We start from the raw sequence: 22,234 nt of genomic DNA on the forward strand, positions 1-22,234 counted from the left end.
GGCTGTTCTGCCTATCGATACTTTTTCGTTGTTATACAAATGCGATTTATTAAATCTAAATTCCTAAAAATTATAAAAACTATATTCTCAAAAATTATTTTTTATTTTTATTATTGTTTTATTTTTTAAATATCTTTTATTAAATTTAATTTACAATATATTGGTAATGATATTTGCCAGTCACAGTAATGCGATCCAACCAAGTTGACCACCTCTACCTGGCAGTGTAATATATCGATAGGACATCGATTGCTGGCAGGGAAATGCCAAAGGCCGTATAATTTTTTTTCGTTTCCTTGTAACTTTCTTGTCGTATGTTGCTTTCGAAATCAAATCGAACCTTTTTTGTTACTAAAATCCGCGACCACAGTCAGTTACTTCCGTAAGTAAGGATTGCAACTGTCGAAATGACCCGTGAGATGGCTCTTTCAAACAACTTTGCCTTTGCCCTTTGTTCCGAGTTCCACTGATTTACACTTTTTCGCCTCGCCACCCGTAGGTAAATATGGATACCGAGAAGTCTAGCAGCAGTTCTTTCGAGGACCTGACCAATGCCGAGGACACCAAGGACATTCGGAAGGTGGCAGCGGAAGAGGCAGCCTCCGGAGATGGCTCAGCCCCGGCGGCTGATCTTGGAGAAGACAAAAGGTCGGCGCAGGAGGATCCCGAGGAGAAGGCGGACATAGAGGAAGAATGTGATATACTGGGCAACAAGCAGCTAATAAAGCGCACCATCAAGAAGGCGCCCGAAGGTGGAGATAGGCGACCGCTACGAGGAGAACTGGTCACCCTGAATTTCACCGGCAAACTGGACAACGGCAAGGTGGTCGAGGAGGAGAAGAACTTCCAGTGCCACGTGGGCGACTATGAGGTCGTTCAGGGACTGGACATGGTGGTGCCCATGCTGCAGGTCGGCGAAGTGGCCCAGGTCAGCGTGGATCCTCGATTTGGCTACGGCTCCATCGGCCTGAAAAAGGACGGCGAATCCGATTACCTGGTTCCACCCGATTCGCATGTAAGTTCGGGGCTTAAAACCATTTAAGAACTACTTAAACAAATTTGAATTTTCCAGCTTACCTACGAAATAGAGCTTTTGGATGTAAAATACGAAGATTTTGCGGACCTTAAGAGCTTTGAAATACTGCGTAAATATGGGTGTGTGATTACTTGCCATCTGTTTGAAGGTTTTTGAATAATTAAAGAAAACTTTTAGCACCCGCAAGAAAGAACGCGCCAACTTCTTTTACAAGCGCTTGGAGTTCACCACCGCCATTCACCTGTACAGACGTGCTCTCGACTTTCTGGACAACCGAGACGGGGATCCAGAGTCCGAGTTCGACAAGGAGGATCTGGAGCTCTCAAACAGTGACACGCAGGCCTTGTTGGAGGATCGGTTAATAGTTTACAATAACCTGGCCATGACTCAAATCAAAATCGCCGCCTTCGACGCTGCCCTGCAGTCTGTAGAGCATGTCCTGCGATGCCAGCCAAACAACTCCAAGGCCTTGTACCGCAAAGGAAGGGTAAGTTGGTAGCCCAAATTGTTAAGATTCTATAAACTAACTCCCTGGATTACCCTGCAGATACTAGAGGGCAAGGCCGACACTCAGGGTGCCATCAAGCTGCTACAAAAGGTGGCTACTCTCGAACCTGACAATCGTGCCGTTCAGTCGGATTTGGCCAGACTCTTCATAAAGGCTCGCCGCGAGGAACACAACGAAAAGGAAATGTATCAAAAGATGCTGGGCCAGGCCAAGAAAATGGAGCAGAAGACTGCCACCAGGCAAAAGCAGCCCCTCGTGGACAACTCCAAGGTAAGATTACTGAAGAAAGTTAACAATAACAATTAATATCCAACTACTTATTTTAGCTAAAGTTGCTGGGCTATCTGATGGGTTCAATATTGATTGGTGTGGCTGGAGTCGCTATTTATCGTTACAAGTACTAAGGACAAGCATTGCACACGAACTACTGGTTACTTTAAGCAATTGAAATGCATTTTTTAAGGATATATATAAAAGGCAAAATTATGAATGTTGGAAAGCCGCAGTTGCTTATTATAACGAAATGGCTCTTGTTGTACATTTAATACTATGCACACTTCACAATAGTATGTATCTTTCAAATGATATGGTTTTGGATATCGTACATATAATGTTAAAGCTTAATTTTAATCAATTACATTCTGTCAGACAAGTACCGGGAATTGTTAAAATAAACACGCTTTTCTCATCATTATTTAACATACTCACCCTTTTTCTTATACTTTAATGTGGTCGCAGACTTTCATAATAGGCCGAAGTTAATTATCTTAAAACACTATCTGTACCCAATCACACCATATTTAAAAGCAAGCTAAAAGTCCTAAAGCATATAAAAGACCATATGGAAGCAATGATTTTGATAAGCAACACTGATTAGAAATCCAATTTTGGAAAAAGTTGAATAAAATGTGTTTCTATTGGATCTATGAATTCTTTTGGGTACCTTCATCAATTAAATATGAACATCTTTAAAACCAATCCTCGTAATCTAAAAGGCTAACGAACTTTGTTATTAATCAAAATCGGAACATCCGCTCTCATGATTTTCTCCTATCGCAACCTAGAATGATTTGTGACACAGCGAAAAGAAATAAGCTGACTCATTGTTTGTATATACTATATAGTAATCGACATGACACTAAATGTTTTCAGAATTTTCAAGGCTGCACCTATGGGGGCAAATCTTCAGAAAGTAGCGTAACTCCCAAAAGAATTTCATCACTTACAAAACTGTCAAGTATGAATTTTTATCAAGATATCAACCGTAAAACCGGTATTACAGCAAGTACAAGCTGTAAAATGTATACAAGATAAGTAATCAGTTCGAAATAATTCCATTTATTTATTGATCTATTCCAGACTCGATTTCTAATAACCAATCATTTTATTTGAGACGAAACACTTTTATTGGGTGGGTAAATATACAAATTCAAATTCCGATCTAACGAAACCCTGAGAGAATACATGTGATGTGAGTGACTTAGGCCTTGGAGGCGATGTCAAGAGCCTGCTCCAGATCCTTGATCAAGTCCTCGGCATCCTCCAGGCCAACGGACAGGCGGACAAGGCCGTCAGTGATGCCCAGGGTCTTCCTGTCCTCCGCCGGAACCGAGGCATGGGTCATCACGGACGGGAGCTCCGCAAGACTCTCGTATCCGCCCAGACTCTCCGCCAGGGTGAACACCTTGAGGGCCTTCAGGAACGCAGAGGAGTGCTTCAGCTCACCCTTAATGTAGAAGGAGAACACGCCGCTGTAGCCGTAGGTCTGCTTCAGTGCGATCTCGTGCTGCGGATGCGAGGGCAAAGAGGGGTGCAGGACCTTCTCCACAAACTGGTGGCTATCTAGGTACTTGGCGATCTTCAGCGCATTCTTTTGGTGCTGCTCCATGCGCAGCGACAGGGTCTTCAAACTCCTGTTCACCTGGTAGCAATCGAATGGCGACGGTACAATGCCCACCGCGTTCTGCAGGAATTTCAAGCTATTGTAGAGCTTCTCGGAGTTCATGGTGATGCCACCCATGACCACATCCGTATGGCCGTTCATGTACTTGGTCAGGGAGTAGCACACCAGATCGGCGCCCAGCTCCAGGGGTCGCTGGAAGTATGAGGTCAGGAAGGTGTTGTCCACGGCCAGGATCAGATCCTCCCGCACGCCATGAACGAGTTTGGCAATCGCCTCGATGTCAGCCACCTTGATCAGCGGATTTGTGGGCGACTCGATCCACACCAGCTTGGTCTCTGGCTTAATGGAAGCTTTAATAACGTCCAGTTTAGTGGGATCCACAAAGGTGGCGGCGATACCCAGGCGGGTGGCAACCTGACGGATCAAACGGTTTGTTCCTCCATAAACATCATCGCCCATGATGATGTGATCGCCGCTGCTCAACATGGTCAACACAGCGGTGGTGGCTCCCAATCCCGACGAGAAGGTCAGGCCGAACTTGGCGTTGTCCAGTGCAGCGAAGCACGTCTCCAGCACTGTCCTGGTGGGATTTCCGCTCCGGGAGTACTCGTAGCCGCGGTGCTCACCCGGAGCATCTTGCTTAAAGGTGGTGCTCAGCGATATCTGGGGGATCACGGAGGCACTCTTCCACTGTTCGGGGCTCTGGCCCGAGTGGATGGACTTGGTGGCGAAGCCGCTCGGCTGGACTCTATAGCTCATCTTGTCTGGGGACGCGGATCGTACGGAACTGACACGTGTAGAGATCGGTGGGCAATATATATACTCCTGCCATATGTTATCGCCTAGCCAGTGCTTGAAAAATCACGATTTAGACCGTTACAACACTGGCGAAGAACTGGAGGTTCTTTCACCGGAAGTGCTGACGTTCTAGCTATTTAACGGATAAAGATACAAAATTCAAAAAAAGAGAAAGTTCTTTAAAACTAACAACAATTTAAACAAGTTGTAGATATAAAACGCAATATACCGGTTTTCTGAGAAAACTCACTAAAAATTAATACTATTCACATTGGTACAGGCTAATATTATCGCGGTGATATCTTTTATTCATAGATAAATTCCATTATACATATAAATTAAATTGGTACAGGTAAATATCATCGTGGTTAATTATAAATTAATTTATTCATTGATAAAGCACATTATGTTGTATATATTACAATCCCAGTTTAAGAATAGATAGGATTCTGACAGAAAGAATCTTGAGGAATGGGTTGGGAAGTGAACTCCAGAGTCTACCACAGTTTGTCGCTGAACACGATCTCCTTGAATATGCAGTCCTGTTTGGCGATACTGACCATGGCCTTCTTCGACTTCATGGCGTCCTGCACCTTTTCGCGCACTTCGGCCGCCTTCACATCGTTGCGGATGTAGAAGAGACGCACCAGATGGTCCTCGTTTAGGGACGGATAGCTGCCCAGCAACGTGTGCAGATCCAGAACCAGGAGCTCAATATCCGAGCTGAGCAGCGCCGATAGCGTGGATATGAGATCTAGTGGAGAGTCGCTCAGGGAAATCTTCGGGGCGATCTTCTCGAAGAAGAGCTTAAACCGCTTGGCCTCCGTTTTGATTTTTCGGGTGATAGCATCGCACTCGGCCCGTGGCTTTGACAGCCGCTTGGAGAGCAGAGCTCGGATGTAGCGCTTGGCCAGCAACTTCTGGGCCTCGTTAATAACCATCTCGAAGTTATTGGGTCGCAGGTGGTTGTAGTCCTGGAAGTAATCGTCCAGCGTCACACAAATGGTATCTACAGCAATGTTGCTGGCCAGCCACTTGGCGGTGAAGAGGTCGTTGACATGGCACTCCATGTCCAAGAAGGCCTCCTCCAAGAGGTAGCTGGCGGCGTGAGCCCGGATTCGCTGGAACGTGGCCAGCAGGCGCTCAAAATCCTCGTAGTGCTCCGTGCGCGACTTTGGCCAGTACAGCTGTTTCATCTGCTGAGCCAACTCTACCATTTGCTGGCTGTTGTTAACGATGGTGATGATGTAGTGAGTGAAGTACTTAATCTGGTCCCGATTGCGGAAATGGTGCTCCTTCAGCTCGATCACGTTTTTCAGGTAAGTCTGGCCAAAGATCTCCACCTGCTGGATACTCATCACCAGCGCCTTGAAAGTCAGCTCCTGGTGAATGGTGTTGGTAACTTGCAGATGCTGATCGATCATTTGGAATATGATAACTGGCGCTGAAGTGTGGTAGTAATCATCATCCTGATCGGGTAACGTCTCTGTGAACCACTCCTGCTTCTCCGTTTCAGCGGCCTTGGTCATCCATTCCTGGAAGTTGCGCTGCATATTCTGGAGGTATTCATCCTCCAGCGCCTTGAGATGCTGTGGCTGCAGCAGAGTTCCAATCAGTCGATGCACATCCACGTTAAGATCGGGGTGGGACATCAATTCCACGCCCGGATAGGTATGTGTCACCCAGGCCATCATTGACACATACTCGTTGCCTTCCAGACCAGAGCGTACAATGTTGTCCAACTAAAAAAAAAATTATCTTTGATTATGAATTTCTTTTTAAATTTCGACTGGGTACTCGCATAGCTAGATAGTCCCTCGTGATAGAACTTGACGTACTCCCCGAATATATCGTAGTGCGGCGGGAAGCAGGGCACGCACAAAGACTTCACCACGCGTAAATCCTCGAGGATGATTTGGCGCAGGATCTCCAGGTCGCGCACCAGCCACATTTTGTTGTCCTCTCGCTCCTCCAGCTTGGAGCCTTCGATGCGAGTGACCACCGACTGCTGCAGCACGTCCATTATCATGCGGCGCCAAGCCTTTGGTCTTCCGGGCGGCAGGAATCCAGTGACCTTCTGCTGCTGCAGGGCGAACTGGTCGTTCTTCTCCTCCCGCTCTATAATGCGAAGGGCGGTTACTATAATCGTGGGCTTCTTGCGCAGAGTGTTTAGCGTGCGGCTGAGGATCAGGCGCAGCTTCTTCTCTAGTTCCTGGGACACGGTGTCCACCTTCTCGAAGTGGCGCTTCAGTGTGATCTTGTCGGAGGCGTGCTGCTTCGGCTGTTTGTGCAGCTCGTAGAGGAGATCATCGCGAGAGTTCTCCAGATCCGCCAGGCACTGGTGGGCATTGAGCAGCTTGTCGTCCTCGATCAGAATCATCGTCTTTTGGACGCTTGCGTCCACGTTAAAGATGTGCTTCAGGTTCTCCATGGCGGTGGCATACTGCGAGTGCTTCGTGTTCTCCTCCCGGACAACTTCCAGTGCGTCATAGACCTCGGGCACTCCCTGCAGCAGGCGCTCCACCTCGTCCATTCGGCGCCTCACTTCACGCACGTCCTGCATGCAAGTCTCCAGTTGCTTGAGGCCCACTCTGACCCCGTCCAGTTGGCCCTGCATCCCGGTCTTGAGGAGCGCCTCCACGGACGCCTTCTTCCGGGCGATGCGGTGACGGTACTGCTCAACCTTTTCCAGTTGTCCCGGTCGCTGCAGCATGTTCTGTATATCCTTGAGCGCCGCCTGGCGCGCCTGCTCTTCCAGCTGCTGCAGATCCATTTTTACTTAATTTAATTCGCTATACGCTTTTCTGTTTTTGTTTTCCAATCTTCGCCAGCAATGGAAGTAAAATAGTGTGACTGAAGTGAATTCTGGTGAAATGAACAGTTCTCTTATCAAGTAGCTACAGTGCAGCCTAGAAAACTGAAAGTGACATCCAGCAATTTGCAGTAAAAGTAATAACTGCATGTTTATTTATTTAGTGTAAAACTATAGGCAAAATATGCAATTAGTTACTAAATAAGTTATTTATTTGTATTCCAAAAAACGATTTTTATTGACTTAAAACTTTGCGTTCTAAATTTTTTTATCGAGGTTCCAGTGTAGCTATCGATAAATACTTTTCGTGTTGGCCTATCGCCATCGAGAGCTTTGTTTATTATTTGCTGCCCAAACGTAAACAACGCCCCCGCAAAACATGAGTGTAGAAAAAGAGATGATTTTGCAATTTGCACCATGGGAGTCCTTTGTGTCGCCCACTTTTTGGCACAAGCTGGCGGAGATTAAGCTTGACCTAGATCGCCTGTCCGACTCGAAGCGTTCCATTACTGGTCACTATACCAACCGAAATGCCAGTGCATGCCTCCTGGAAGTGGACTACACGGCCTACAACAGGTAAGTTGTAACAGGTGTAGTTGATCGAACCATTATCGCTTATACACCCGCATTTTAGGACAGCACAGCCACCGAAATTCAGCCATTCTGCCATCGGCACCATTTACAACAAGAACACAATCGAAGAGTTCAAGGCCCTGGACAAATTACACCTGCTGGCCGATGAGGGCAAGGAACTGCTGGCTGATATGTGCAGTGGTGGGGTCTTGAGGGATCCCAGTCTGTTGACCCGGTTCTTTGTTATCTCCTTCGCCGATTTGAAATGCCACAGCTACTACTATTGGTTTGCCTTTCCCTGCCCACTAACACCCACCTTGAAGCTACGGGGCGCGGTCCAAAAGCTTCGGAATTTACCCAACAGTGATAGTTACATAGAAGCCTTGAAGTCCCTGCCCGCTGAATCGCAAAACTTCTTCATTCTGTATGCCAATAAGGAACAGGAGGTTGTCGAAGCCCGCAATTTAAGTTCTCTGGATGAAAACGATGTAGAACACTACTATTTTGGGTTTGCTGATCCTAGCGAGTATGAGCATCCAGCTTGGTTGATGCGGAACTATGCTGCCTTTCTACTCCAGCAATGGTGGGCTATCACTTTAATTAAATATGGCTTTATAAGCAAATATCTACTTCCCATTACAGCCCCTCTTTTGTTGGCAAAACGCTTAAATTTTTGGGCCTGCGATATAATCAGCAAATGCAGGTGGATGACAGCCGAATCTGGCAGGTGATACAAACTGAAGCCTGTGATCTAAGCCAAGCCGGGGAAGTGAAATTTGTGGGTTGGGAGCTTAATAAAAATGGCAAAATGGGCCCAAGAATGGTCTGCATGAGGGACAGTATGGATCCCGCAAAGTAAGTAAAGCCAAATGATTAGAAATATCATTCGCGATAAGTTTATCTATAGACTTCACTTTCCTTGCTCATTACCGATATATTAATTACACCATGCAGATTGGCTGAGAACTCCGTAAACCTCAATTTAAAACTAATGAAATGGCGATTGGTTCCCGATCTCAACCTGGAAGTTATCTCCCAAACCAAATGTTTACTTTTTGGAGCTGGAACCTTAGGCTGTGCTGTGGCAAGAAATCTGCTGGTGGGTTCGGTTAAATGTATTTCATAGAGCATATTTAAATAATTTTTAATCTTTTAGTCCTGGGGCTTCAAGAACATTACTCTGCTGGACAACGGCAAGGTAGGATTCTCTAATCCAGTGCGTCAGAACCTCTACACCCATGCGGATGCCGTGGCGGGCAATCGGATGAAGGCCACCACAGCAGCCCAGAGACTGCGGGAGATAAATCCTTCTGCGGAAACGGCGGGACATGTGCTGGAGATTCCCATGCCTGGACACACTATTGGGGAATCGCTGCTGGCCCAGACGAGAGAGCATTTGCATGTGATTGAGCAGCAGGTGCAGGACCATGATGTCATATTTCTTCTTACCGATTCTCGCGAGAGCCGTTGGCTGCCTACGCTGCTGGGTGCGGCCAATCAAAAGGTTGGGTTAAAATTATGTCCGCCAAAAGAAATGCAACTTATCTGTGCCCATTCCAGATTGTTATCAATGCAGCCCTTGGTTTTGATAGCTACCTAGTGATGCGACATGGCACCACTCGCGAGGAAGCAGGCGACGTTGGTCAAGAGATTGAGGGACTCAAGTGCATTAATGGCGACCAATTGGGTTGCTACTTCTGCAACGACGTCACGGCCCCAGGAAATGTGAGTTTAAGCTTTTAGTATTTAAGATAGCACATGTATTTTCAGACTTAGGTACTTTGGGTAAACGGTTATTAGACACACTCGTAGTCATGGCGCGAATACTTCTCAAAGCCAGCGCAAGTGGGGTCCCCCGTCTGAAGGTGATCCACACCAGTTATCTGCACCACCAGGCCATTAATACTGGTTACCTTGAAACCCACTAGATTCATCATGGCTTTGGGTGTACGCCATGCATAGCTGAAGAAGTTGTAACCATCCACCGCTGTGAGAACCTCCCGGTCCGTAAAGGCCAGCGCCAGTTTAAACTGCTGGTTAAAGACGAAAGGAAAGCCACCATGGCGCTCCTCGTTTCCGAATCTGCAAAAAAGAATCAGTTATACCTTATAGGATTTCCACATTATTTAGCAAGCTTACTCAAAGTTCTTGTTCATGGAGTTGCGCACTACCGTCTTTTCATCGAAGCGCACACTGAAGTGAAGCTCCTCGCGCTTTGTGTCCGAGTCCATAAACTTGAGGATGAACTGGCCCTTCTTGTTCTCAAAGCAGCGAGCTGTAAGGACGATCACATGGCCAGGACTAAACAAAATCGGCTGGTCGTTACTAAATGCCTTAAAGTAATCCGAGGCGTGAATGGCGGGCCAGGGATTGGGAAACACAGTGCGGTGATCCACCTGCTTGATCACCTGGATCTGATCACGGATCTCCAGAGCACGTAGAGCTCCCAATGGCAAGCGGTAGCGGAACTTGCAGTACTCCCGACTGTTTATGGAGATGGCGAAGCTATCTTCGCAGCACAAGATATATACCAGGAAGAACTCGCCACTAACGATGGGATTGGGCAGCGTGTTGGGGTCCTGGACATGCGTCTCTTCTTCACCCCAGACGCCGCTCACCCGGGTGTTCCTTACAATCACATCATTGCGAAAATAGCAAGAGAAGCGTAGCCCAATGTCTGCGTTCGGATCCACTGTGCTCTTGGCCGTGCAGAGGTTAATGTGGAACCTACCGAAACCGAAGCAATTATAATCAAGGCATTAGTCACGAACTGATAAGGAGTCCCGTTTGACAAGCGATTAGTCAAAAACAAGACGCGGAAAGTTAATAAAATATGTATCTGCGACGCATCTTACCTGGCTGCTCCGTCGATGGTCTTGGCCACGACCTCCAGAACATGTCCGAACTCCAGCGGATGCGAAAGATTGCCAGCGAATTCGGTCAACATGGTTCCTTTCTGTTTTCACTAGCAATTACCAGTCGAACTAGCTATCGCCTTGGCACTGAACGCACACAAAATGTATTTTTTAGGGTCGTGGGAGAGTCCGGAGTTCTCCGGCTCTCCCGCTCGCCGGAACCTTATCTAATCAGCGGTGGGTAGAGCTGCGGGTTACTTAAGTAATCGATGGAACTGCGAAAGTTACAATACTTTGGGTTAGGAGTGTAGGCGCAACTGTTTGTTTTGTTCTCGCCCAGAGGCGTCATTTCATTCCATTTGTTCGGAGCATGTGTTTGTTGACAGTGAAAAGCTTCCAAAAGCTTTCAATCTTCTCACTGCATTGGTGGCGAAGCTCTACCAGATCACGTAGAACAAATGCTGATATATCTTAAGTTTGATCTGGTCCATATATGTACTTTCTTTTTCGATCAAATTTATAAAAAATTATTAATGCATGATATAATTTTTAAGATAGCAAACAATCGTAAATTAAACATTTTTCACGTTGTTCATAACTAAATTACGCAATTTTGTATAGTTTTCAAAAAGCATTTCTATTAAAATGCTTTTCGAAACATTCTTCATGTACCAAAAACAATATATATACTACAAATAAAGTAATTTAATTTAACCCAAAAAAGTCTATAACTACATATATTAAAAATTTGGTTTAGAAAGTTATTAAATATGGTCAAAAATGATCTTATTTTTCAGTCCCTTAAAGATCGCACGTTGGATCAGCAGTGCACCGTGACTCGACCTGGAGTATCCAACATTGCCGCCAGTTATGCAGTGGAGTTGCTGGTAGCCCTTCTCCAACATCCTCGAAGAGAACTGGCGCCAGCCTACTACGCCCAGAGTGGGCGTGGCAAATCGGAGGAGGCTGCAGGCAAGGTGCCGGAGGGTCTACTGGGCATCCTGCCCCACTCGATCCGGGGAATGCTGTGCAACTTTGAAAATATTCTGCCCGCTACCCAAAAATTTGCTCAATGCATCGCGTGCTCAGCGGTAAGAACTTAAAAACCCCAAATATAATATAGACGCTAAGTAAATCAATACTTTACTATTTAATTACAGGCCGTTTTGAATGCATATAAAAAAGAGGGACATGCCTTCCTCCTAAAAACTTTCGAAACAGCAAAATATTTGGAGGATTTGACAGGAATCTCCGAGTTCAAGCGGTTAAACAGCGAGGTTTGTGGCATCAATATTAAACTTAAATAAAACAATTTATAATTTTCTTTTTATTTTGTCTAGATAATCGATTTTGATGATGACGAATTCGATATGTCGGAGGAGGATGAAGATTAGCCTGCATTTTGCGTATGAAGTGAAATGGGGTTCACCTTATTGAGGCTTCAAGTTTGAATTTCCCCTGAATTTATTATGTGGGCTTATAAAGCATTTAGAGTTCAATGTCTAAACCAAAAATGTTTGTGTATCGATATTTTCATGTATTTATCTAGTCATTAAGGAAATTGTGAATCAATCAAATAATGGAAAAATGTATTTTAAGCCAAAACTGTGTATTTTTCCTTGAAGAACTAAATAAAATATACACATCAGATTGAGTTGGTCTATCAATTATTAAAATAACATAAGTATGAAATTGAATATTGGAGCATACGTATTTATTTCCGTTAAATTACAAGTCGCCGCCTTTGGCCCCTGTTGTTTGTATAATAAGTGTTCCTGCTGATAAGAATATTCATTCAAACGCGCAAATATTGTTCTGATTTGAGAAATCCCACATTAATGGTTGACAAATAAGAAAATATTGTTTTTGATTCCCCTACGGTCAATGATTTTGTTATTAGCTGCATTTTTTAAGGCGAAAATACGAAAACAACGGTGAATGTTTGTTCCAAATTGTTTTGGGAATATGTAAATGATTTACATAGGTATGCAAAAAGAACAGTTCAAAGTTGAATAAACCTGGTTAGAAAGCCACGAACTGATGGCTTATGTTAATTAGGAGGTGCTCGATGTCGTAAAAATAGCAGACATTCTTTGAGATACACTTATGATTATTATGACCCAAAAATGTATTCAAAAAATATGCGAAAAAATTTGTTACTAAAAAAGTATTGTTACCTAAAAAAGTATTTTTGAAAAACAATAATAAGATAATAAGACTATGCAGATTTTTATTTTAATAACGAAAAATGTGAATGTTTTTCCACTCAATATAATCAAAATTGTGTCGCGCCAAGTGTTTCGAGCTAAATAAATATTGGCAACAAGTACTTGACATACAATTCAATTTAAGCAATTGTTGAAAACCTTTCATCATTTGACCCCAGGCCAAAATTCGGCTAGAGAATTCCACCGAGTGGCTATAACAAAAGGCTGTCGGCCATTTCTTTTAGCCAAAAACGCAAATAAGCAAGAAGATCGGTCGAGGGAAAAAAAAACGGCACGTCTCCATAATTAATAGTTGGGCCGGGGGAGAAATGTATTGAAATATCTGGCCGCTCAACCTCGGATCGACATGGTAGCATAAATTTCGGGCCTGGCCAACTGATCAAACAACAACAAGCCAAGTTAGGTCGAGTGAAACCGCTTTGCGTTTGAGTTTTGGCTCGCGGCGGCGAAAAGCGCTCAAAATGCCATTCGAGCTGCGATGCCTCTGCTGGCGTCGTTTTTGTCACTCGAATTGCGTTTTGAGTCGAAAACGGGGCTTTGCTGGCCAAGATCTCCATAAATTGGTGAAAGATACCCAAAACAGGCACACAAACCCGGCGGCGCGCATCCAAGTGGCAACTACCCAGTGAAAATTCGTAAAAAGTGCAAGTCGAAGTCCTGAAATCAAAAGTTTTACTCAAAAAGTGAATTTTAAATTTTAAACAAACTTATTAAGTTTCCAAAGCAAAGTTAAAACTTTATCAAATCAGACAAAATGGTAAGTCCTTTATCCTTAAAGTCCCTTCAAATCACTTTCCTTTCTTAAATAGTTTAAAAATTTCGTTGCAATCTTCAGTTTATTGAACTGCTTCGAAAATCGCCTCCGGCTTTCCACCAATTTTCCAAATTGTTTGTTCGCTTAATATTGACGCAAATGGCAGTTCGCAGCTTTTAGTTTTTGCTTTGACTTTGCTATTGGCCTTAACCTGTTGCGAAAGTTGGCTGCCAAGCTGGCAGTTTTATGCTTTTTAGCCATTGCAAAACATTTTTCAAACACCAAAATGAAATACCTTCATGTGGCATTAGGGGAAAAATATTTAATAACAGGGCATGTCGTAAAAAAAGTTATTACTTTTAGACCAAGTTCACTTGCTGACATTGCAGCCAAGATGGAAAGTGTTTTCTTTAACAATAATTTCACTTAAAGTTACATAAGGCATTTTTGGAGGTTTATTCAAGTCAACAGTTTCAAGTCAAGTAAAACAATGAAAGAACCTTTGTTTATTTAGTTGTTTTTTATGGAGAAAGTAAGGTCACTGTTAGTCACTTTGAACTTCCTGAATCACAAAGAAACCTCAAATGCATTGTCACATCACTTAAGTGATATTCACATATGAGAAATGGCAGGCAATTAAAATTAGTCTGTAACAAACCTGAAAGTAGGCAATGTGTTTAAATATAATATTGCAACTTAAAGTATCTCCATCTTTTGTGGATTATCGTTGATTGGTGAACTTTGCCAAGAATTTAAATATATTTGCACCTCAGGGAATATCCCAGAACATTCAGGCTTATTAAAAAAAACTCCCAGTTTAGATTGATGGACCTATAGATCTCCATGAAAAATAGCCTCGGTCGGATTTTTTAAAATGCGTCAGCAACCAGATTCAACCAGCTTTTGGTGTCCATGGCTTTATCGCCAAACATTTAGACACCAGTATATAATATAAATTTGTTTTTTATTCGTCAAGAGATCCCATTAGAGCGCCATTAACCTCTTGTCCAGAATTTCAGGAGCATCTGTTGAGCCCTCCTGGCAACATTCGATCTATCTATATAGACACATGTATTTATGTATATAACACAGGGTATTGGCAAAATCTACTATTGATAAGGGGCTGGGCGATAATCGGCGGCGACTTCTTGTTTTTTTGTTATTGCTTCGGACTTGCGCCTCCGACTTACGTCCGATCTGAGTAGATTATATAGCCGGAGCAGGAGAGCAAAATCCCCAGAAATCAGGGTGTCTGTTCAGTTGAATTTTGCAATCCGAGGTGGAGCGTGTGCGATTACTGGAAACAAATCAATTTTTTTAAACCGCATCCAATCGGCACATATAGCTATCTCCAGCGATCATCGACTTTATAACGTAATTCATTTAAATCAATTGAGAATTGAACTCTATAGACTATATAGGTAGTTTTCCACGCCCTTCAGCTTTAACTGATGCACCACTGTTTTATTTTAAATCATAGGTCAATCAGAGCAAGCCCAAAATGGCCCTGTCCAAGATCGACTCCGAGATAGAGCAGGTTGACCAGGAGAAGTACCTGCGCCAGGCCACCAGCTATTATCAGGCGCTGGAGAAGCCCCTTAAGTATGGACCCGCGGTGGATACCCTGACTGACTTGGTGGCTGCCCTTCACCGGGAGTTCGAGTCCAACTACGTCAACATCGAGATGGTCAATCACCTGATGCTCACCTACAAGTCGAATCCCCGGGAGTGGCGCAAGTACGCCAAGTTCGATCGTTATAGCTACACCCGGAATTTGGTGGATGCTGGAAATGGAAAGTTTAATCTGCTGATCCTGTGCTGGGGCGAAGGACACGGCTCCTCGGTGCATGACCATGCCGATTCCCACTGCTTCATGAAGATGCTGAAGGGTGATCTGCGCGAGAAGCGCTATGAGTACCCCAACAGATCCGGCAAGGACACCAGCCGATCCCATCATCCCGATGGCGAGATCGATAGCCGAGAGCTGGTGGAGATCGGTGAGACACCAATTGCCGTCAACGATGTGGCCTACATAAACGGTGAGGAAATTGGAAATTACAAAAAGGGGGATTTCGTGTACTTATTGGATATGTTTTTGAATTTTCTACAGACAACTTGGGCCTGCATCGCGTGGAGAATCCCAGCCACTCGGACACCTCCGTCTCCCTGCACCTCTACTGTCCGCCCTTCGACACGTGCTCCGTGTTCCAGGACAACCTGAAGAAGACCACCGCCAAGGTCACTTTCTGGAGCAAGTACGGCGTAAGGACGAAGCAGAACGAGCAGTAGATCCAGCCAGATCCCCAAATACAGTTACTCGTATTGTTGCATATTACTAAGAATCTTTATTACTAGATATTTAATGAGCTAGGGCCCAAGAAGATCCGGGAGCTTAAAGTTCAAACAAGAAAAGTAAGGCACACGTGGACGCTGATAAGCCCTCCTCCGATAAGCCATCCCCGGATCACAGTTTCCTTTAGTGTATCTTTAGTGTTAGCTGTACCAAAAATATTCAATAAATAGATATATCATTGTCAACTTCTCGACTGGCGTGTTTTTTATGCAAATCTATCCTGCGAACGTAGCTCTCTTAAAGGTCCAGTCCGCGATCCCTTCCAGGTCTCTTGGGGGGACCCCTTTCCAGGGTCTGCTTGATCGACTTGAGCAGTCCCGGAATCAGGTTTATATGCTTGTCCACACAGTTGCCCGAGCAGCTCTCAAACATGTGCTGGGATCGGGACATGTCCCGGTCACTGGGATTGCTAGGCAGGCGGGAGCGGGCATCGCTGTTGCAATCCTGTGGAATAACAACCGAATTAGAGGGGAAAGGATGGGTAGTAATGGAATCCGAAGATGGTAGTAATATTGCAATTTAACCATAGTCTTGTAATTTATTCTAGATATTTAGAATTTAGAAGATATTTAAGGTGGTCGCAGTCCCTGATCTGTAGTAAATAATTTAATCGTAATATGAGTTTTTATATATTGTTACCTTTTGAAAAACAAAAAAAAAACGTAAGAAAAAAGAGTGTAAAAAAAATGTAAAAGATTTCGGGACATGTAACAAAAGCTTAATACGATCCTAAACATTTTAAATTAGTTTTAATAATTTATTTCATGATATACATACATATACCTATAGAGCTTCGGATAAAGAAATTGAACAAACTAATCACAAAAAATAATAAAAAAACATGCTTAAATCAATCCAACAATTGTACATCTTCTTTTCTTACATAGAAAAAAAATATAATTTTTACTAAATATCTTACCACAAAATTATATATTTTTATTAAATAATAAAATGTAGGTTTTGCAACATATTAAATAGACAGCAATGGAAAATGGGTATTCTTTAGCAACACATGACTGATTCTGCATGCAAAATTTTAAAAATAACCAAAAGGTCATGCTAAACTATCAGTCTAAAAACTAGCAAGTCTACTTTGCCGTAGATTAAGATAAAATTTACTTCGTTGTTAAGAACCCTTTCTAGTGGTTTCTGATCAAAACTATAATACTGTACGTATGGACTTAATGGCTTAATTAAAAGACCTATCCTACCCTGACGCAGTTCTGGAGGCGGTTCTGAAACTGGCCCAGCTCGTGCTGCAGGTAATCCTGGGCATCCATCAGTGGCCCGGCGCACTTCTCGATGCAGTTCTGCACGCTCGTCAGTGTCCCGCGCTCATCATCGCAGCAACGGGCGGCACAGCGGTGCATCGTCGACTTGGGATCGTCAGGAAATTATCATCCTTAGCTGGAGTTCACCTGACACATTAGAGACAACACTCACCTGCATCCTGCGCAAGTGGGTGCGGTACATGTCCTCTATCATGTCGCTGATGGCGTCTTCCAAACGCTTTTTCTGTTGCTCCACCATTGTTCTATTCGGAATTTAAACAATTTTGAAATGAACAACTAAATTTTGCTATGACAGTTTTCGGTGTACAAAGTATGTGTGTTTTTTATTTAATGATGGCAAAATTTGACATGATTCCAGTCCAGAGATTGTTCACACTACATTTGATCGGTACATAAGACTTTATACAGCTAATAAGGTAATTTTTGTTTAAAATTCTTAATTCCGTTAGCAAAATGTTGAACAACTCCAGAGGAGGTAAATATTGCACGGTTTTAAGATTAACAAGTACAATAACTAATTGGGTAATAAATGCAGACTGACTTAGACTTGGGGAATGCTCTCGGGACCTTTCGAGAGCACTGCCTTCATGGTCTTCATCATCCCGGGGATCAGACCCACGTGCTTGTCCACGCACTGGATCGCACAACGCTCGAACTGGTCGGTGTACTTGGCTATCTGATCCTCGTTGGGATTGGGCGGCATTTTCACCTTCACATCGTCGTTGCATTGCTGCGAATGAGAAATAAACGAGTTATATGCAGTTGGTATACATATGCTTACAAATTGTAATAGTTCCAAAGCAAGCCTCCTCTTCTTTTAAATTGTATAATCATCTACTTTTGTTCTAAGCTCTAAACCACATTAGTAGTATAAATTGTACAGAATTTTAGGCTTAAAAATATTCCTTACTTACTAAAAAAATTCATCAGACTTTTATAAAAGGACTTGACTAATTTAGAATTAAATGCTTTTTGGATATAAAAATCGGGTTTCGACAAACTGCTCTTGCTAAATATATAGCGGCCATCAGCACTAAATTATATGGAGAATCCTTTTAGCTGTTTTAAAACTCCAGAAAGCATTCAACAGGTTGATGAAATTGGTACTGACCATGACGCAACGCTGAAGTCTGCCCTGGAACTCCCCCAGCTCGTGCTGGACGTAGTTCTGAGCCCTCGTCATGGGCGTGGAGCAGCGGTCCACACATCTCTGAACACTGTCTACGCTGGAGGTTCCATCCTGGCAGCACTTGGCCGCGCACAAATGCATCTCGTTCTGCGATTGGACAAAAAGCATGTTAATTTCAGGATGTTTTACCAAGAAGACTCCACTTACCTGCATTTTGCGCAGGTGCGTCTTGTCCATGTCGTCGATCATCTCGGTCACTGCGGCCTCAATTCTCTGGCGCTGTTGCTGGATCATATTGCTAGTTTTTAATTGTTAATTGCGATCGCTACTGCCGATTTCGTAATATCAAAATAAATGCCGGCAGCGTGTTTTTTGTAATTAGTGATGTGCCGGCCCAGCTGTGGTTAATCGATATGCGGCTTATCGAAACAGCTCTTCTTCTTTGGTTTTCCAATTGGATTGGATTTTCTTGTGGATAAAAATATTAAATTAAAACTATGTCGCTGCTGCAAAAACTCAGCAGATCCGGGATCCAGGTGGCTTCCTTAAGCTCCCGCCACAAGATGCCGGTAGCCATCCGATTGATTAGCGGGGAAACGGAAAAAGCAGCGGATGGAGCTACTCCCGCAGAGAATCCGGCGGAGATTGGCGGCAGCAAGGGAGGATTTGCCCGTGCCTTCGACAAGTACACGGCTCCGGCCGCACCCCTTCAGCCGGAGGAGGACAACCAGACCTTCGCCTCTCTGCTGCGGAATTCAAAGTTGGTAGATGTAAGTTAAATCCATGTATTCCCCTTGTTTATGTAATAACCTTTTCATTTCTGGATCAGTTGGGCAGCGCCGAGGGAAAGGTGGTAAGTGGAAAGATCTTCCATGTGGTGGGCGATGATCTCTACATCGACTTTGGCTGGAAGTTCCACTGCGTCTGCAGTCGTCCACCTCGCAATGCTAGGTGAGTCCACGGAATCTTCTTATCCTCTACATATAATATATCAATTTCTATCCTTAGTGACTATGTTCGAGGAGCCCGCGTTCGGCTGCGCATCAAGGACCTGGAGCTGTCCACCAAGTTTTTGGGCTCTTCCAAGGACATCACCATCCTGGAGGCCGATTGCCACCTGCTGGGTCTTATTTCCTCGCCCACCCGCCAATCGACGGCCAGAACAACTCCCAAAATCGAAGATATCTTATAAATCCTTTATTAAACCAAGGTTTGTTAAACGTTACGTCAAGTCTTTGTCCTCGTTGGTGGTGAACTGAAACACCTCGTAGTGATGGTTGAGTTCCCGCACCGAGTGCAGCTGGAATCTCGTGGCCAGAGCTCCATTCTCCGAGTTTCGAAGAAAGAACACCCTTTTCGCTCTACTGTGAACCAGGGCCATGGAGCACATGAGGCAGGGTTCCTGCAGCAGATAGACATCGTAACCGGTGCATAGATAGGGTCCGAATTTGGCCAGGTTGTCTGCTCCTTGAACTTGCTCTACTTCTTTACTTTCTCTGGATTTCTCCGCTCCGAATGTCAGGTCTTTGTAATCCTCATCTTTCCTCAGGTAATCGTAGTAGGCTCTGGGTATGCCCCGCAGTGTGGTTTCCTTCTCCTCCGAATCCTCGGTGAATGTGAGCTCTGTTTTTGTGGCGCCTCCTTCTTGACTTCTGGCCACAAAATCCACTAGCAACATGCCGCAATGTTCGTGGGGGCTAGGGGATTCTCTGGCTCCTGCGATGGATACTATGCTCGGTTGTCGTGGATCCACGCAGATGCCCACTGGCCGACCGGCATTCACATCCCGGGAGAGCCTCACCAAAAGCTGGGCTATCCGCTTGTGGAAGATGCGTTGTTCTGAGCTGAAGTTAGTGCCATTTCGCAGGGATTCCGAGTAGTGATTTGGGTGGAACTTGCAGGGCCAGTGCTGGGTGGTCTTCTCGTACTGCACTCGCAACCGGGGCATCCGTTCCGGCACTTCCACTACACGAACTCCATGGCACAAAGCACGGAGCACGTGCTCCGAGAAGGCGAACTGTTCGAGGTGTTGCTCTAGGGTATTAGAAACGTCGATTTCCGAGCTGGGACAGATAAGGACACTGCGATCCTGGACGCGCTTCAGGTGCTGGAAGTGGGGCAGTTTCTGGGAGAGCTCCTGGATGACCGCCTGCAGCTGTTGCTTTGTCTCCAACTGGCAACTGTGCGCTTTGATAAGTGCTATGTCCTCGTCGAATTCTTCGGACAGGATGGCTTGGATTCCAGTGATGTCCTGTTCCAGTATGGGCGACTTCCGGGCACGCTTATTCGGCGGTGGATCGGCTATATCCATTATTTATATGATTCTTCGGTCCGGTCAGTTGGATGCTAATTGGAAACCATAGTCTATCGAGGTCTATATGTTCTATCGATAAGTGCATAGTTCCCAGCTCGCAAACAGCTGATTTTGATTTGAGCGGCAAATTTGAAAATACGTGGATTTTTCACTCAAAGTAAATAATGGAGAAAAATTTAACACTAGGAAACTACTAGCATAATTAATTGTTACTTGTTTTTGATGTCAACATGTAGCACAGTGGTCGTTTCGAAAACCAAACCCCAGTTCAAAATTCTAGTGAATAATGTGCTTATAATTCCTAGTCAAACGACGGGCGAAATCGAAATGTGTCTGCGTTTGTTTTTTGGCTTCACGTCGCTTTACCTCGGCTGCATCTTCATCGGGCTTTCGGGGATAGTTTTCGCCGTGGTGATCTTTTCTGTGGGTCTGTTCGAGCTTATCATGGGCAACCCCGAATTACTGCTCGTGATCTTGGCAATGGTTTTTGGCTTCGTCTATGCCGTGGCCAAATTATTCCTGCTTTTCGGCACGATGTGGGTGAGTTCGTGTTCGATATTTGAGCCTTTTATCTATTTGCAACGATCCCAACCCGCAGGACATGTGCTGGGCCCTGCTCTTATCCTTCTTGATCGGTCTGGTGAGCTTAGCTCTTCTCGTCGGGTTGGTCGTGTTGTTTTACCTCGTCCATATGAACACACTGCACCTCCTGCTGGGCGCGACAATGTGCTTAAGTGAGTTGGTTTCAAAATCTCGGATTTCGGATTTCTACGTTCGCCATAACTTTAACTTTAGTTTTATTAAATCGATGTTTTTTTATGATCTTTGGTTTAGAATCTAGTAATCTTAGTAGTAACTTGCTAATATTTCAGAAACTATGAGATCGAACACACCTTCAAACTATAAAATTCAAAAGTCTTCATAGTTTGTTTGACTTATAACTATTTTTCTGCAAATTAGGTTTTTATTTTAAAACCTCCTAAATTTGGATAATGATTTCATTTCGAAATGAGGTCTTTTTATTCATAAGGAAACTGTATTTGACATTTTTCTTAAATCGATATGTACATTTTTTTATTTTTAAATCCTTACATATTAAAATAATATTTTATTTCTTACCCAGTCGAATTGTACTACGAGTGGATCATCATCTCCACTTGGTGGTGCTGTCGGAGTTGCATGCACGACTGCTAGGAGTTGCAGTTGTATTCAAGATCTTGCCTGCAACTCGAACTTGTTGCAGCTCAACGTCTTGGGATCTTTGCGTCGGTTGTAATAATGTGAACAGCCGAGTTAAGAGAGGAGAGGTACTGCCGAAGAGAACTTGGATCCAAAGTGAGTTGGGGTCTTTCGGCATTGAGTGTCTTTAGTCAAGTCAGTTCGATCTGAGACGCGCGCTGGAGTGGAGCGATCGAGCTGCCGCAGCGAATGAGCGTGTGTGTGACTGTGTACGGCCCCCAACCCGTCGATAGAGAAATAAGAGATATATCTGGAAAAATTAATATCTGAAAATACACAAGTGTATCTGCATGTGCAGCCGTATCTGTGAGACGAGAGTGTTTTTTATTTGCCGCAATTAGAAGTAACGGAACGGTGCGAAGGTGATTTGCACGGGAGAAACTGGAAAATCAGCGAGGCGCGAGATACTTGTATCTGCAATTAGTGAGTTTTCGTTTTGT

The 22,234-nt window shown here is 44.2% G+C and overlaps 11 protein-coding genes across 14 annotated transcripts; 5 read left to right on the plus strand and 6 right to left on the minus strand.

The window, feature by feature from the left end:
* The first annotated feature begins 239 nt into the window (after positions 1–239).
* LOC108048662 (peptidyl-prolyl cis-trans isomerase FKBP8) lies at positions 240–2,247 on the plus strand. Of its 2 annotated transcripts, none has more exons than XM_017129471.2 (6): positions 240–386; positions 500–1,015; positions 1,073–1,155; positions 1,214–1,523; positions 1,584–1,814; positions 1,871–2,247. In XM_017129471.2, exons 2-6 carry the CDS (start codon positions 506–508, stop codon positions 1,946–1,948), a joined length of 1,212 nt encoding a protein of 403 aa, XP_016984960.1. In that variant the 5' UTR covers positions 240–386; positions 500–505; the 3' UTR covers positions 1,949–2,247. The 2 variants fall into 2 exon arrangements, with proteins under 2 accessions (XP_016984960.1, XP_016984961.1); XM_017129472.1 differs by having other exon boundaries at positions 240–382.
* A 612-nt stretch (positions 2,248–2,859) lies between these two features.
* LOC108048663 (cystathionine gamma-lyase) lies at positions 2,860–4,279 on the minus strand. The gene has a single exon (XM_017129474.2). It carries the CDS (start codon positions 4,204–4,206, stop codon positions 3,025–3,027), a length of 1,182 nt encoding a protein of 393 aa, XP_016984963.1. The 5' UTR covers positions 4,207–4,279; the 3' UTR covers positions 2,860–3,024.
* Positions 4,280–4,520: 241 nt separating this feature from the next.
* On the minus strand, positions 4,521–7,112 carry LOC108048658 (exocyst complex component 3). Its single transcript, XM_017129462.2, has 2 exons — positions 6,047–7,112; positions 4,521–5,987 (listed from the first exon to the last, which is right to left on the minus strand). The coding sequence occupies exons 1-2, from the start codon at positions 7,016–7,018 to the stop codon at positions 4,743–4,745; spliced, it is 2,217 nt and encodes a 738-aa protein (XP_016984951.1). The 5' UTR covers positions 7,019–7,112; the 3' UTR covers positions 4,521–4,742.
* A 269-nt stretch (positions 7,113–7,381) lies between these two features.
* On the plus strand, positions 7,382–12,135 carry LOC108048650 (ubiquitin-like modifier-activating enzyme ATG7). Its single transcript, XM_017129453.1, has 9 exons — positions 7,382–7,633; positions 7,692–8,213; positions 8,273–8,485; positions 8,585–8,729; positions 8,787–9,134; positions 9,191–9,355; positions 11,283–11,576; positions 11,646–11,762; positions 11,826–12,135. The coding sequence occupies exons 1-9, from the start codon at positions 7,437–7,439 to the stop codon at positions 11,877–11,879; spliced, it is 2,055 nt and encodes a 684-aa protein (XP_016984942.1). The 5' UTR covers positions 7,382–7,436; the 3' UTR covers positions 11,880–12,135.
* LOC108048651 (32 kDa beta-galactoside-binding lectin) lies at positions 9,368–10,815 on the minus strand. The gene is made up of 3 exons (XM_017129454.2): positions 10,486–10,815; positions 9,770–10,357; positions 9,368–9,712 (listed from the first exon to the last, which is right to left on the minus strand). Exons 1-3 carry the CDS (start codon positions 10,575–10,577, stop codon positions 9,427–9,429), a joined length of 966 nt encoding a protein of 321 aa, XP_016984943.1. The 5' UTR covers positions 10,578–10,815; the 3' UTR covers positions 9,368–9,426.
* Positions 12,136–14,732: 2,597 nt separating the features above from the next.
* On the plus strand, positions 14,733–16,013 carry LOC108048633 (cysteine dioxygenase type 1). The gene is made up of 3 exons (XM_017129409.2): positions 14,733–14,841; positions 14,948–15,506; positions 15,578–16,013. The coding sequence occupies exons 2-3, from the start codon at positions 14,969–14,971 to the stop codon at positions 15,754–15,756; spliced, it is 717 nt and encodes a 238-aa protein (XP_016984898.1). The 5' UTR covers positions 14,733–14,841; positions 14,948–14,968; the 3' UTR covers positions 15,757–16,013.
* On the minus strand, positions 15,793–17,379 carry LOC108048636 (protein FAM136A). Of its 2 annotated transcripts, XM_017129413.2 has the most exons (3): positions 17,264–17,379; positions 17,032–17,196; positions 15,793–16,264 (listed from the first exon to the last, which is right to left on the minus strand). In XM_017129413.2, exons 1-3 carry the CDS (start codon positions 17,348–17,350, stop codon positions 16,058–16,060), a joined length of 459 nt encoding a protein of 152 aa, XP_016984902.1. In that variant the 5' UTR covers positions 17,351–17,379; the 3' UTR covers positions 15,793–16,057. The 2 variants fall into 2 exon arrangements, with proteins under 2 accessions (XP_016984902.1, XP_016984903.1); XM_017129414.2 differs by lacking the exon at positions 17,032–17,196 and having other exon boundaries at positions 17,264–17,376.
* Positions 17,380–17,407: 28 nt separating this feature from the next.
* On the minus strand, positions 17,408–18,628 carry LOC108048637 (protein FAM136A). The gene is made up of 3 exons (XM_017129415.2): positions 18,449–18,628; positions 18,224–18,388; positions 17,408–17,842 (listed from the first exon to the last, which is right to left on the minus strand). The coding sequence occupies exons 1-3, from the start codon at positions 18,533–18,535 to the stop codon at positions 17,654–17,656; spliced, it is 441 nt and encodes a 146-aa protein (XP_016984904.1). The 5' UTR covers positions 18,536–18,628; the 3' UTR covers positions 17,408–17,653.
* A 36-nt stretch (positions 18,629–18,664) lies between these two features.
* On the plus strand, positions 18,665–19,466 carry LOC108048634 (28S ribosomal protein S28, mitochondrial). The gene is made up of 3 exons (XM_017129410.2): positions 18,665–19,011; positions 19,071–19,192; positions 19,250–19,466. The coding sequence occupies exons 1-3, from the start codon at positions 18,739–18,741 to the stop codon at positions 19,431–19,433; spliced, it is 579 nt and encodes a 192-aa protein (XP_016984899.1). The 5' UTR covers positions 18,665–18,738; the 3' UTR covers positions 19,434–19,466.
* Positions 19,417–20,649, minus strand: LOC108048632 (probable inactive tRNA-specific adenosine deaminase-like protein 3). Its single transcript, XM_017129408.2, has one exon. It carries the CDS (start codon positions 20,550–20,552, stop codon positions 19,464–19,466), a length of 1,089 nt encoding a protein of 362 aa, XP_016984897.1. The 5' UTR covers positions 20,553–20,649; the 3' UTR covers positions 19,417–19,463.
* Positions 20,650–20,721: 72 nt separating this feature from the next.
* LOC108048635 lies at positions 20,722–22,104 on the plus strand. Of its 2 annotated transcripts, XM_017129411.2 has the most exons (3): positions 20,742–21,095; positions 21,154–21,289; positions 21,679–22,104. In XM_017129411.2, exons 1-3 carry the CDS (start codon positions 20,778–20,780, stop codon positions 21,747–21,749), a joined length of 525 nt encoding a protein of 174 aa, XP_016984900.1. In that variant the 5' UTR covers positions 20,742–20,777; the 3' UTR covers positions 21,750–22,104. The 2 variants fall into 2 exon arrangements, with proteins under 2 accessions (XP_016984901.1, XP_016984900.1); XM_017129412.2 differs by lacking the exon at positions 21,154–21,289 and having other exon boundaries at positions 20,722–21,095.
* Positions 22,105–22,234: the final 130 nt, after the last annotated feature.

The sequence above is a fragment of the Drosophila rhopaloa genome, unplaced genomic scaffold (assembly GCF_018152115.1).
Source record: "Drosophila rhopaloa isolate 14029-0021.01 unplaced genomic scaffold, ASM1815211v1 contig_115, whole genome shotgun sequence".
Lineage (NCBI taxonomy): Eukaryota > Metazoa > Arthropoda > Insecta > Diptera > Drosophilidae > Drosophila > Drosophila rhopaloa.